The sequence below is a fragment of the Rana temporaria genome, chromosome 5 (genome assembly GCF_905171775.1).
Source record: "Rana temporaria chromosome 5, aRanTem1.1, whole genome shotgun sequence".
Taxonomy (NCBI): Eukaryota; Metazoa; Chordata; class Amphibia; order Anura; family Ranidae; genus Rana; species Rana temporaria.
In genome coordinates this window covers 170,545,304-170,558,777 of record NC_053493.1, presented here as the reverse complement: position 1 = coordinate 170,558,777, position 13,474 = coordinate 170,545,304, and the positions used below count along the sequence as shown (strand labels likewise).

At 44.1% G+C, this 13,474-nt stretch overlaps 1 protein-coding gene across 2 annotated transcripts in view; it reads left to right on the top strand.

Annotated features, from left to right (window-relative positions):
• The window catches only part of TNS3 (tensin 3), a 395,327-nt gene that overhangs the window by 109,056 nt on the left and 272,797 nt on the right, over positions 1-13,474 (top strand). Inside the window, exon 7 of one of the 2 annotated variants that reach the window (XM_040353375.1) lies at positions 5,222-5,334. In XM_040353375.1, the coding sequence (XP_040209309.1) occupies positions 5,222-5,334 (113 nt within the window). Of the gene's footprint in view, positions 1-5,221; positions 5,349-13,474 lie in introns of those variants that run through there. The other variant, XM_040353376.1, reaches the window with a different exon arrangement.

Below are 13,474 nucleotides of genomic sequence, written 5' to 3'. Positions count from 1 at the left end.
AAGTATCCGGACCTTTCTTAAAGCAATCTACTGAGCTGGCCAGAACCACCTCTAGAGGGAGTCTGTTCCACATTTTCACTGCTCTTACTGTGAAGAAACCTTTCCGTATTTGGGGAAGCCTCTGACACGGAATCGGGCCCAGCTACTGCTCCCGGCCCTGGTACCGAGGTGTCAGAGGATGCAGGCCTAGTCCACATGGACAGTGAGGATGACTCTGCTTCAGGGTCAGCGCATGATAGGGCGCTAGTGGGAGCTCTTATCACTGCGGTGTGGGATACTCAGAAAATGGAGGATTCGGCGGAGACATCAGAGGTGTCGGTCCCTTTTGGGTTCTGCAAGCTGGCCCGCACTGCAAAAGTGTTTCCTTGTAAATAATGTACATATGCGCTAAAAACAACTAATTAATGTGATATCTACTACAAAAGATCAGATGCCAAATGTGATAAAAAACAAACAAAAATTGCTAATACTGATGAGTGAACTTGGTATCGTTATCACCGCAAACAAATGTGATAAAATCAAAAAAGCATCGACTGCATAAGGTTTCCAATAACCGTCCCTATAGTTGAATGGATATTGCTCTGAAGGGTTAACAGTGCGTGTTTAATCAGTAGAGAGTGAATGTCAGTGCAATCAAACCAACACAGCCTATTATGGCTATTAAGCACATGCGGTCTCCAAAAGGTCTCGTATGGCAGGCTCCTCCCCCACGCGTAGCATCACTTGCCACGTGACTTAATCATGGGTAATGTCCATAGAGCATGCTCTATGGACATTACCCATGATTAAGTCACGTGGCAAGTGACGCTACGCTTGGGGGAGGAGCCTGCCATACGAGACCTGTCGGAAGTTCCCGAGTGAGGATCTCTACAATTTGTTACTGAGCGGCATTCAAAAAGAGGGGGAAAATCGTGAGTGTATCGGCGCACATCGCCTCTGATTCTGCTTTGGAGCTTTGCAGCATTACACTATTGTGTGTTTCTTTCTCTCCCTCATATATTTCACATCCTGCCGTGATTTGTGTGGAGTGGATCTGAAGTAACTGCTTGCATATTATTCAACAAGGCTGTGTGGTATCATCACACTGAAGCGGGTCTGTATCCATTTGTAGTGCTTAATAGCCATCCTAGGATGTGTTGGTTTGATTGCACTGACATTCACTCTCTGCTGATTAAACACGCACTGTTAACCCTTCAGAGCAATATCCATTCAACTATAGGGATGGTTATTGGAAACCTTATGCAGTCGATGCTTTTTTGATTTGATCACATTTGTTTGCGGTGATAACGATACAGAGTTCACTCATCAGTATTAGCAATTTTTGTTTGTTTTTTATCACATTTGGCATCTGATCTTTTGTAGTAGATATCACATTAATTAGTAGTTTTTAGCGCATATGTACATTATTTACATTGTTTATGGTTTGGTCACCTTTTTTCACATACTGCAGCTTTTTACATTTGATTATTAATTGTGTGGTGTAATTTTGGATCTAGTAGCGCTGTAGTTTATATATTATTAAAAGTGTTTCCTTGTGTTCCTTTTAAGGAGGACTTCCTGAAAAAGTGGACCTCTCCTCCGTCAGTGGACCCCCCTGTGTCCAGACTGAACAAGGCGACCACGTTGCCTGTGGAAGGGGCTCCCGCTTTCAAGGACCCCGCAGATAGGAGAGCTGAGGCTGTGGCCCGCTCCATGTTCACGGTGGTGGGGTCGGCGGTGAGACTGGTCTTGGCCGGGGCTCTAGTGTCACAGACACTTACTGAACGGGCAAAGTTGTTGCTTCAGGAGTTGGAGGAGCATCAAGCCCCTCCGGACTGTGTGGCGCTGGCCGACCAGTTGGTGCAGGGCCTAAAATTTGTCTGAGTCAGCCCTGGACACGCTTTCCTTGCTCTCCAGGGCCTCGGCCTACACTGTGGTGTTGCCCTGCCTTGTCTGGCTGAAGTGTTGGTCTGCGGACCAGTCTTCTAAGAAGGCCTTGGTGGACTTGCCCTTTAAGGGTGAAAGGCTTTTTGGGGCTTCTCTAGATGACATCATAAAAGATGCCACGGGAGGTAAGAGCACTCTGCTCCCACAATCTGGTAAAGGTAAGGAGCCTCGTCGTAGGCCCCCAAGCGTTTTTTTTTCGCCCACCCGGTGCGGCAGGTAAACGTTCCCAGGGCGCTAAGGCGCCTGCTAAAGGGCAGAAGCGCCCCTGGTTTCGCAAGCCCAACAAGCTTGTGGACAAACCTGCTTTTGCATAAAGGTCTGCCCCCGCCCGTCTCTCGGGTGGGGGGCAGGCTTCGCGAATTCGCGGCTTGGTGGATGTCTCTTCTTTCCGACCGCTGGGTTTGCGAAGTTGTTTCCTCGGGGTACAAGATAGAGTTTCTCTCTTGTCCGCCAAATAGGTTTTTTCCTTCCAACCTCCAGCTTCCTCCGCGTCGTCGGGAGGCCCTGTTTGGGGCTTTTCAGGATCTGCTAGTCAGGGGGTGCCGGTTCCTTTACTGGAACGGTTTCAGGGGTTTTACTCCAATCTGTTTGTAGTCCCCAAGTAGGAAGGGGTCCGTCCAATCCTGGATCTCAAGGCCCTCAACTGTTTTGTCAGAGTGCAAAAGTTCAGGATGGAGTCGGTTCGCTCTGTAGCAGCGGCACTCCATCAAGGGGACTTCCTGGCGTCCTTGGATATCAAGGACGCGTACTTGCATATCTCCATATGCGCAAAGCACCAGAGATTTCTGCGCTTTGTGGTCGGGAAGGACCACTTTCAATTTGTGGCCCTCCCTTTCGGCCTGGCTTCGGCGCCAAGTGTTTTCACCAAGGTGCTTGCCTGATTCTGGCCCTGCTGAGGCAGTGCGGGATCGCTATTGTTGGATACCTGGATGATCTTCTTCTGCGAGCTTCTTCAAGCTCAGAGTTAGAGTTAGAGGTGGATGTGTCTATTACCTGCCAGACCCTCCGGGAATTCGGTTGGCTGCTAAATGTTCAGAAGTCGGTGTTGGTACCGTCTCAGAACCTGGAATACCTGGGGTTGGTCCTGGATTCCTCGGAGGCGAGAGTTTTTCTTCCCACAGAGAATTTACAGACACTGCGAGCTGTGGTGCAGCGGTTGGCGACCCAAAAGTGGTCGTCGCTTCGCTTTTGCATGCGAGTTCTGGGTCTGATGGTGGCCTCCTTCGAGGCGGTTCCGTATGGTCAATTTCATACTCGTGTGTTACAGAGAGAAATTCTGTTGCATTGGGACAAGCTCCCTTCGTCTCTGGATTACCAAATCTGGGTGAGTCGCCTGGTCAGGTCCTCCCTAGTTTGGTGGCTGACATCTCCGGTGCTTCGGGCCAGGAAGTCGTTCCTGTCATGCCATTGGTTGGTGGTCACGATGGATGCCAGTCTCTCCGGCTGGGGGGGAGTCTGGGGTGTTCAGTCAGCCCAGGGGCACTGGACCCGGGAAGAGTCCCACCTGACAATCAATGTCCTGGAACTCCGGGCGATCAGGCTGTGCCTCTCCAAGTGGTCTCTGAGACTGCAGGGCTGCCCGGTCTCGTCGGCCACCATTTCTAGGTGGATCAGTCAGGTCGTGCTTCAGGCCTATGCCCTAAAGGGGCGGGTGCCCCCTTCCCGGTTACGGCGCATTCGACCAGGGCAATTGGTGCCTCTTGGGCTTTCCGCCATCAAGCGTCTGTTTTACAGGTGTGTAAGGCAGCGACCTGGTCGTCAGTCCACACCTTTTTAAAGTTTTACAAGGTGGATGTGGGTGCATCTTCGGATGCCTCCTTCGGCCGCAATGTCTTGCAGGCTGCTGTTTAAGGTTGAAGTTCCTCCGTTGAGGAGCTCTGGTTTGTTTGGGGTGAAGTTGGTTTGCTGTGTTTTCCCACCCCTCGATTTTTTTGACACTGCTTGGGGATGTCCCTAAGGTCAATTGCTGCTGTGTCCGTCCATGAACGGAAGAGAAAATAGGATTTTCGTACTCACCGTAAAATCCATTTCTCTGAGTTCATGGACGGACACAGCACCCACCCCTCATTTGTTTGTACTGCTTGTTTATGAACTGAGGCTGCAGAGCAGAGAATGGGGGTTGTACCTGGGGGAACCGCCCCCTGGGAGGTACTATACTGTGTGGAGTGTTTAACACTTAACATGCTGTTTTTTCTGCCTAGTCAATCTCCTAGAAAGGGGGATAATACCCTAAGGTCAATTGCTGCTGTGTCCGTCCATGAACTCAGGGAAATGGATTTTACGGTGAGTACAAAAATCCTATTTTTTTCATTTAACCCGCTGGTTGAACAAAAAATACAGACTCCTCTATGGCCATCCTTAAACAGGATGGTTGTGGGCAGGTTTATCCTGTGCAAGGGTTTTTTTTTTTGCCTGTGTCCATTTCTCTTATAGGTGGCAGTATAATTTAACAGTGGGAATTTTTAGGAATTCCTATGTCCCAGAGTGGACTCCAATAAAATGATTTTGTGGTGAGTAGGAAAATCCATTATTTATTTTTAATGGGGTGGTCACTTCAATGTATAAGGTATGTGGCTGAGTTGTCTCCTTGGGTCTACTCAGGTTACCTCTCACTAGGTTTCTAAATGCGTCTTAAAAGCTTCTGAGTTTTTGGCAAGACCAAAAGATGTAATAACGTGTCTTGTTCAGTTTCTCACCTCCTTGTTTGAAGAACCTGTGGAGGACTGATGGTAACAATGAGATGGGATCTTGTTCTCGTTCCTAGAATTTATTAGCTATACTAAAGGAGTGGGTTAGCTTGTATATCTAGTTTTGTTGTTTTGGGGACTTTTGGATCAAAACTTGAATCTCCTACTTGCAAATGAGGGAAGAAGTAAAATCTTTAAGCGGATGTGATACAGTTTTGAACTTCTCAAGCCAGTTGACTTTGATGAAAAAACACAAATCATTACACCACAAACCACATGCTAGAAGAACTCTCAGCTTTCCCAGATGTGTCTTATGGGTAAACCATGCATGATATCCCAATTGTAATTGATTTATTTTCTGATCTACTGTGTAATTTACAGAAATGTTCTGTGTTATTTTTATTCAACCCTATTATGCAATCAATTTCACCTGTTCTCAAATGGCCAAACGTTGCTGCTAACCTGCTAGGTAAATGCTATGCTGCAAATAGTTTATTATTGTGTGGTTGTATTATGAAAGACAATGCTTGGTGGTTAACATAGTACATTTCTTCACTTATTATCTTGTATTGCCATATAGATATTCTTGTTTTCTATTTTTTACATAGGTATGTCAATTTTCTCCATGAACTCCTTTCTGGAGTGCAGAAAATGAACACGGCCCCAGTATATTTGCATTATGTTGTTCTTCATGGTATTCCAAATTTTGATACAACTGGTGGTAAGTAATTTAAGGTATGGGTGCTTTTCCTTTACATGTTTTATACTTTTAACAAACTGTAGGGGCTTGTTCTTCCAAAAACAAATATACAGTGGTTTGAAAAAGTATTCATACCTTCTGAAATCTTCCACATTGTCATGTTGCAAATAAAAGCGTAAATGTATTTTGATGGGATTTTAGTGGCACACAATTGTGAAGTGGAAGGAAAACAATAAATGGTCATTTTTTTTTTACATATAAATACCTAAAACGTGTGGCGTACATTTGTATTCAGCCCCCTTTACTCTGATACCCCTAACTAAAATCTAGTGCAGGGGTGCCCAACCTTTTGAAGGCTGAGGGCCACTTAAGCAACTTGGTAACCAGTCGTGGGCCACAATGAGCGCAGTGGGCAGATGACAAGTCTGTGTCCAGTCTGCATATGCAAAGCAGAAACAGCCCAATCTACTCTATGGGCCCTCCGATCCAATCAGATAGAAGGGGGCAAATCCACTTCTGTTTTTTTCTTATCAGATTGGAGTGGATTGGAGGTAGACAGGTGTAAACGGACAAAAGTCTGTTTACATCTGCCGCTTCATATAGGTGAATGGAGGGTTTGATTGGGTTGGAACGATCATGTGAAAGGGGCTTAAGGCTGCTTTTACACTGATGGTCTGCGGTCTATTGCACCTATTGCATCTATTGCAATGTACCTGTGGTTTTCCCGCCGGTTAGCTTCACTTTGCCATCGACGTCTATTATATCCTGCAGGTGTGGTGCACTTTCTGAAAAGCCACTTGCTTCCTTTACAACACTGATGCTCTCAGGCTGGCAGGTCGGCAACCTGCAATCTGGGCTTGCCAACCAGCCATCCCAGAGCAGGAGGTCGCGGGCCACATCAGAGGGCTCCGCGGGCCACTGGTTAGGCACCCCTGATCTAGTGTAACCATTTGCTTTCAGATATTTCTTTGTAAAACATTTTGAAAACCATTTATCATTTTCCTTCCACTTCACAATTATGTGCCACTAAAATCACAATAAAATACAGTTTACGTTTTTGGTTGTAACATGACAAAATGTGGAAAATTTCAAGGGGTATGAATACTTTTTCAAGGCACTGTGTGTGTGTGTGTGTGTGTGTGTATATGTGTGTGTGTGTATATATATATATATATATATATATATATATATATATATATATATATATATATATATATATATATATATATATATATATATAATCTCTCTACCTCATAGTGCAAATATACAATTGGAAATATTTTATTTTATGAAAATTACATTTTTGACCCATCTGTTGCAGATAAAACAGATGTACAAATTAATAGCATTCTTTATACAAAGAAAAACAAGTGTTAACATGAAAGTTATTTCCAGTGCTATTGTAGAAGTGCCCACAAATGTGTTGCAATTGTAGGTTGCTTTCTTTTCTCTCACTTCTGTCAAGTGGGTAACTTTTTTACTGCAATGGCTACCAGTGCAGGGGATATGGGTGGGTTAACTTTCACTGTCTCTGATTACCAAGGTAGGGGGAGACAGCGTGTGCAAAAAAAAATTCTCAGCACTGACACCAATGCTGGGGGTTATTTTTGCACTTACGCCAATGCAGGGGGGTTAATATTACATTCACCGACACCAATGCTGGGGATTATTGTTGTGTCCACTAACACCAATGTTGGGGGTTAATATTGTGCCCACTGACAATGATTTGGGTGTTGTGATTGCACTTACTGACACCAATGTTAGGGTTTATTATTGCATCTACTGACACCAATGCTAGGGGCTATTATTCAACTCACTGACACCAATACTGGGAGTTATTATTGTACCCACTAACATCAGTATTGGGGGGTTGTTACAACATCCACTGACATCAGTTCTACGGGAAAGGTATTTCATTCACTGACACCATTGGTTGGGGGGGTATTTTTGCACTTTGACATTGACGATGAGGGGTTATTATTGCATTAATGAACACCAAAGCTTGGGGTTAATGTACTCCAACCTCTTAAGTATACATTGCAATATGCTGCAAAAAAATGCAGGAGAACCAATGTTTTTGGGTGTGAAAATGCACTGCTATTGTGCAGCACTGTGGAAGTGTCGGGTGCTGCATTTGACCACCACTAGTTTTGTTCTTTACTAAAGTAGTTCTGACATGGAGCCTGAAAGTGTGTTTTTGGTCATTATGTTGTAATAAAATGAGCCCCTCATCAACAGGCCATAGACCAGAGTGTATTGCACTGCAAAATGCTTTGGCATGGTTTTGGTTCAAGGAGCCAGTCTGATCAAAAGGCTTAAATGCTTCTGTTTGTAGGAGGTAGTATTTGCACATCACCTATTTTCTGGTGATTGTGAGTTTTATAGTAGATTAAATATTAACTTGTACATCAAATTCGAATTATTCAAATATTTGTAGAAGGAGTAATTAAGACTCCTTTCACACTGGGGTGTTTCTTCAGGCACTTTTGGGCTAAAAAAAGCACCTGCAAATCGCCTGAAAAACGCCTCCCCTGCAGTCTCAGTGTGAAAGAGTGCTTTCACACTGAGGCAATGCGCTGGCAGGATGTTAAAAAAAAAAAAAAAACTCCTGCAAGCAGCATCTTTGGAATGGTGAAGGAGTGCTGTATACACCGCTCCTCCACATTGAAATGAATGGGCAGTGCGGCTGAACCAAAAATAGCAGCGCTTTATCGTCGCCGCCCGCGCCCCAGTGTGAATTTATTTGCTCACCTTTGGTCAGCTAAAAATACTGTATCTTTGAAAGTTGTTGTTATATCTGTTTAATTAGTCTTAAAAATTACCTATTGATTTTGGCATAAGTTTTTTGAGTTATTAACTTCCTGTGCTGCTTGTACAAAAGGAAAGGTTAGAGAGCTGAGAGGAGAAAGGGGGGTTCTATGTCAACTGGCGCCATTGCCCATAGCAACCAGTCAGTTTTTAGCTTGTATTTTTTCCACATAGCTTCGGAAATGAAAAATTTAAAGCTGTTTGGTTACACTACAGTTGACCGTTTTGTTCCATCAGACACTTTTTATGAATTTTCTCACATGTTTTGCCGAAGGTGGGTGCATACTCTGTTCATTGGACATAGTGGAGATCTTGAATCTGACCATTGGGTCATAAGAATGCTTTCAGGAGTAGGACTCTGGGCACAAAAACAAAGCGCAGCAACCAGACCACCACGTAACATTTTTTTGTCCCCCTTTGTACTCATTTTTTTTTATGAAAGCTTCACTTCTGTGCGAGCCTTACATAGCTTACCATATGAGCTGGTTTCTTTGGAGGCTCCACCAAGCTTTGGCCTGGTCTTTTAGCTCTGTATATTGTCCGCAGGTTGACCGCGGGTATTGCTCTGTACCTCATTTTGGTGTCAATTTACAACCACCTGGATTCTGCGCTACACCTGACTGTGTATCTGATCCTGGAGTTATTATGCTCTTTTCCTCTATCAGAATATATAATCTTTTGGGACTTTGTCTCTTGTTTGCGCAAAGCCTATTTTGATAGTTCTGTGGATGGTGTGATTCATTGTCACTACCAGTTTATGACTTTAATATCTGTTTTCTGGTTAAAATGTATTTAAAAAAAAATATTGTAAAAGTCTTCAACATCTGCAATCAACAGCAGAGCTGGGTGACGAGATGAATTATCTAAATCCCTGTAGTCCCCCCAGCTCTATGAGCGCATGCAGATTCTTGCTAAGTGTTCTGGATCTTAGGACAGCCTATGAGATACCTGATATGACCATGTTGAGAAGAAAAAGAAAGTAGAGTTGGCGCTGGTCCTACGGAGACAAATGCTCCATAAACGAGGCATCTAGTGTAAGGTGCAGTATGCAAAATATACACAAAGTGCTAAACGATCCAAAGTGCCAAGTGCCTATGTAAACTACTAGAGTGATTCCACAGTATATATCCTAAATGCAGCTATGAAAATAAATATGTGCTGTCACGCAGCTTTTACTGTCTAGCAGTTATTACATGTTATGTTATTATGTTATTTGGTATGATCCTTACCCCCCTGCTGTTCTGGCTAGTTTGGTTGCTCCCACCCACCATTTCCTGCTCTAAACCCATTTTGTCTTAGTTGCTTGAAAAGTCTGCAGAGTGTGGGAGCTGTGTATCTTCATTGGAAATTTACCTATGGAAAAGTCTCTATGTTTATATCCTTGTTACCTTGAAGCATAAAGAAGCATTGGAAAACACCTCTGGAGTCTTTATTCATTGAGTAAGCTGTCTGTTAAAGTCATCATTCAACCTGCTGCATACATCCTTACAGACTGGGTCTACAAGAAGCTTGTCACAGGTACAACCGATGCTTGAAACAGAACAGTAAATTTCCAGTAAATTTCCAGAAGAATCCATCACACAGCTATCTCTGCAGCTTCAGAAACGTGAGTAACCACATGTGTGTGTGAAGAACAAACATCCTAACACAGGATACCATCTGCAGGCTGTGCACTGAGAGTTAGGCCTGTGTGCCACTGCTGCAGCCACCGGAAGCATTACTCTGTGTATGAAGCCAGCCTTCTACTGAATGCTCCATAACTGTTCACTGCCAGGGACTTTTGCCTTTATTGGGGAGCAATAAGTACCATTTGAACTGCTCAAAGACTGTATCATAGCTTCATCAAGTCCCTAGGATTTATCATCGTCAAGCTGTTTTTGGTTGTGAATCCAATACCTGAATCTACTGAAATAACTGTGTATTCCTGCCTGTATAAAGTGATAGTGAACTGTGCAGTGAGCTGAGCCATCCAGTCTGAACCAGTTGCAGCACTAGATGTCACAAATATCCAGCTCCTCAGTTCAATCTGCCTAATATCAGAAGTCACTACAGAGCTCAGCTCTGGCAGATTTGTAACAAGACACCAAAACTACAGTACTTGTCATTATGTCTGACAGAGATCCCACAGAGTCACCTGCATTTAACCAAGATAAAGCAGACTCCTTACTTCATTCTGCTCGTCCCGCTAGAGGTCCTCATCCATCCTTGAAGGCAAGAGAGGTTTATGAAGAAAGTAAGGAAGAAACATCTAGTAACCTGACTGCATTATGGCATAAGACTTTAAGTTGTATAAAAACTGCTAATGAAACTAGCAACAATCCTGAGCAATTGAACACTGCTCTCTCAAGGGTTAAGAAGGCATTTGAGAATTATAAAAGACTTTCTGAAAAGTTCTATTCCCTATTGTCACATTCCAGCATGGAGGAAGCCGCAGTGGAATTAAAGGACTTTACTTCTACTGACCAGCAGAGGCATAGCACATATCTTGAAGCAAAGGCACAGATAGAAGGTAGATTAGCACAGCTACATGAAACTACATCCTGTAAATCTGCTTCTTCCAGACACTCAGGAAAATCTTCTAGATCTGCCCGCTCCTATCATAAATCCTCTTCTAAGTCACTGCGGTCCTGCTCTGTAAGGTCAACACTGAGTGACCAAATAGTCAAAGCTCGCCAGAAGGTCGCAGCAGCCCAGGTTTAAGCCGCCTGCTCTGAAAGAGAAGCAGCCATCAAAGCAGAAGCTAAACGCATTCAAGCAGAAACAGAGGCTCAGCTAGAGGCTCAGCTAGAAATCCTTCAGAAGAGTAAAGAAAAGGAAGTAGCATTGGCGGAATTATCCGTCTTGGAACAAGCCCTATTGGAAGAAGGAGCAGCTTGTCCCAGCTTGGCTGCTTGTCAAGACCCCATTGAAAGGACCCTACAGTTCGTCTTAAGCCAGAACCACGACATCACAGTGCCACCTACAGTTGGAGATTTTTCTCATCATCATCCAGCATGTGGACCAGAAGGCAACGTGTCACAAAATCAAGCTGGTCAACTAGACACACCTGCTAACAGAGACACTCCGCAACTACCGCATGTCACAAAATCAAGTGAGTCAACCTACGCGGCTCACGTGCCACCGCAACCCTATGCGAATAGAGATTACAAGGGTACAGCAAAAGACTACAGGATGAACTCTATGACCCCTGTGATAGTTCTCTTCAACTTCAAATGCTCAGAGACCTTCAGACATCAGACCCTTACCTAGATTGAACCCATCTGCAACACCTTTCGCTCCACCAACCAGCCAACTTCAGATACCAACCATGGCTCAAGTCGGCGCACCATCAGTATCCCCGGTGGCTATAAAAACTGAAGGCATCAACGCTACGGAGCTCAGCAAGAGTATGGCTTTACAAGAATTGATCACAACTGGACTGTATAAATTTGATGACCGCCCAGAGAACTACAGGAGTTGGAGATCTACATTTAAGGCGGTAATCAAGAGCTTGCCCGTTGAACCTCAAGCAGAACTCGATTTACTAATAAAGTATTCGGGGCCACAATCTTCAGAACAAGTAAAGAGACTTAAATCTGTTAACATCTATAACTTTAACGCAGGCCTTGATGCTGCCTGGGAACGTCTAGATCAAGACTATGGGAGTCCCGAAGTCATTGAATCTGCCTTATTCCAGAGACTAAACGACTTTCCTAAGATCTCTGTTAAGGACAATCATAAGCTTAGATAGTTAGGCGACCTCCTTCATGAACTTAAAATTGCTAAGCTAGATCCTAGTTTACCAGGTCTTAGCTATTTAGACACTGCTCAGGGCGTGAATCATATTGTAGCAAGGTTGCCTAGTTATCTTCAGGGAAAGTGGACTAGTGTAGGATCAAAATATAAGTATGAACATCATGTTTCCTTCCCTCCCTTTTCTTATTTTGCAGAGTTCGTGCGGAAGGTTGCAAAATCCAAGAATGACCCAAGCTTCTTCTATCCAGATACAACCACCACTCCTTTAACCACCTCAAGGGGTATTGCCACCAACAGTAAGTTCAAGGATTTAAAGTATCCTATTGCCGTGAGGAAGACAGAGGTAGCATCCAACGTCTTGGCTACAGGCATTAAGGCAAGCAATCTCAATTAACAGTGTCCTATCCATAATGCGCCACATTCTCTCTCCAAATGCCGTGCATTTAAGGATAAGCCTATTGAAGAACGCAAGTCATTTCTCAAAGAGCATAATATCTGTTTCAAGTGTTGTGCATCCTCCGATCATTTAGCAAGAGACTGTAAGATCACCATCAGATGTTCTCTGTGTAACAGTGCCAAACATGTGGACGCTCTTCATTCAGACCTGTTCAAAAGGAAACCTTCACCCGGCAGCAACCCCAAGCCTACATCAGATGATGGCGGGGAGAGAAGTGAGCAACATGCCAACCCCGTAACCACAAGGTGTACAGAGGTATGTGGAGAAGGGCTTCATAGCAAGTCTTGTAGCAAGATATGTCTTGTAAGGGTTTTTCCTGAAGGATGCCCACAAAATTCCATAAAAATGTATGCCATACTCGACGATCAGAGCAATCGCTCATTGGCCAGTCCAGAATTCTTTGACCTATTCAACATTCATGGAGAGGCCTGGTCCTATACCTTGCAGACATGTGCAGGAAAGATCAATACTTCTGGAAGAAGAGCCCATGGCTTCATAGTGGCATCAGAATATGAGGACATAGAGTTTCCTCTTCCGACTCTAATCGAATGTGATCAGCTACCGAACAACAGAGAAGAAATCCCCATACCAGAGGCTGCACGTCATCACCCCCATTTAAGCCACATTGCTGACTACATTCCACCACTTAACAAGGATGTTAAGATCTTGATTCTACTAGGGAGAGACGTTCCTAGAGTCCATAAAATAAGAGAGTTATGTAACGGTCCAGACGATGCTCCTCAGGCCCAGAAACTTGATCTTGGATGGGTGATAATAGGAGAAGTCTGTTTAGACCAATCTCACAAGCTCTTGGATGTAGCTTCTTACAAAACCAATGTTGCCTATCGGTCGATGAAATGTCCATTGCATTATTGTGTGAAGGAAAGACTTGATTTTAAAAACGAAGTTCCATATCAACCACTCCAAGGTATAAACTGCAAGCTCACTTCTCAGAAGGACCTTGGCGATTCAGTGTACCAGACTACTTGCGATGACAACAAGATTGCCCCTTCAGTCGAAGATAAGGAGTTCATCAAGATTATGGATAAAGAGTTCTTCAAGGACAATTCCAACAGTTGGGTAGCTCCATTACCCTTCTGAGTACCAAGGCTTACCCTCCCTAACAATCGAGGACAAGCTTTAACCAGATTTGCTGCACTT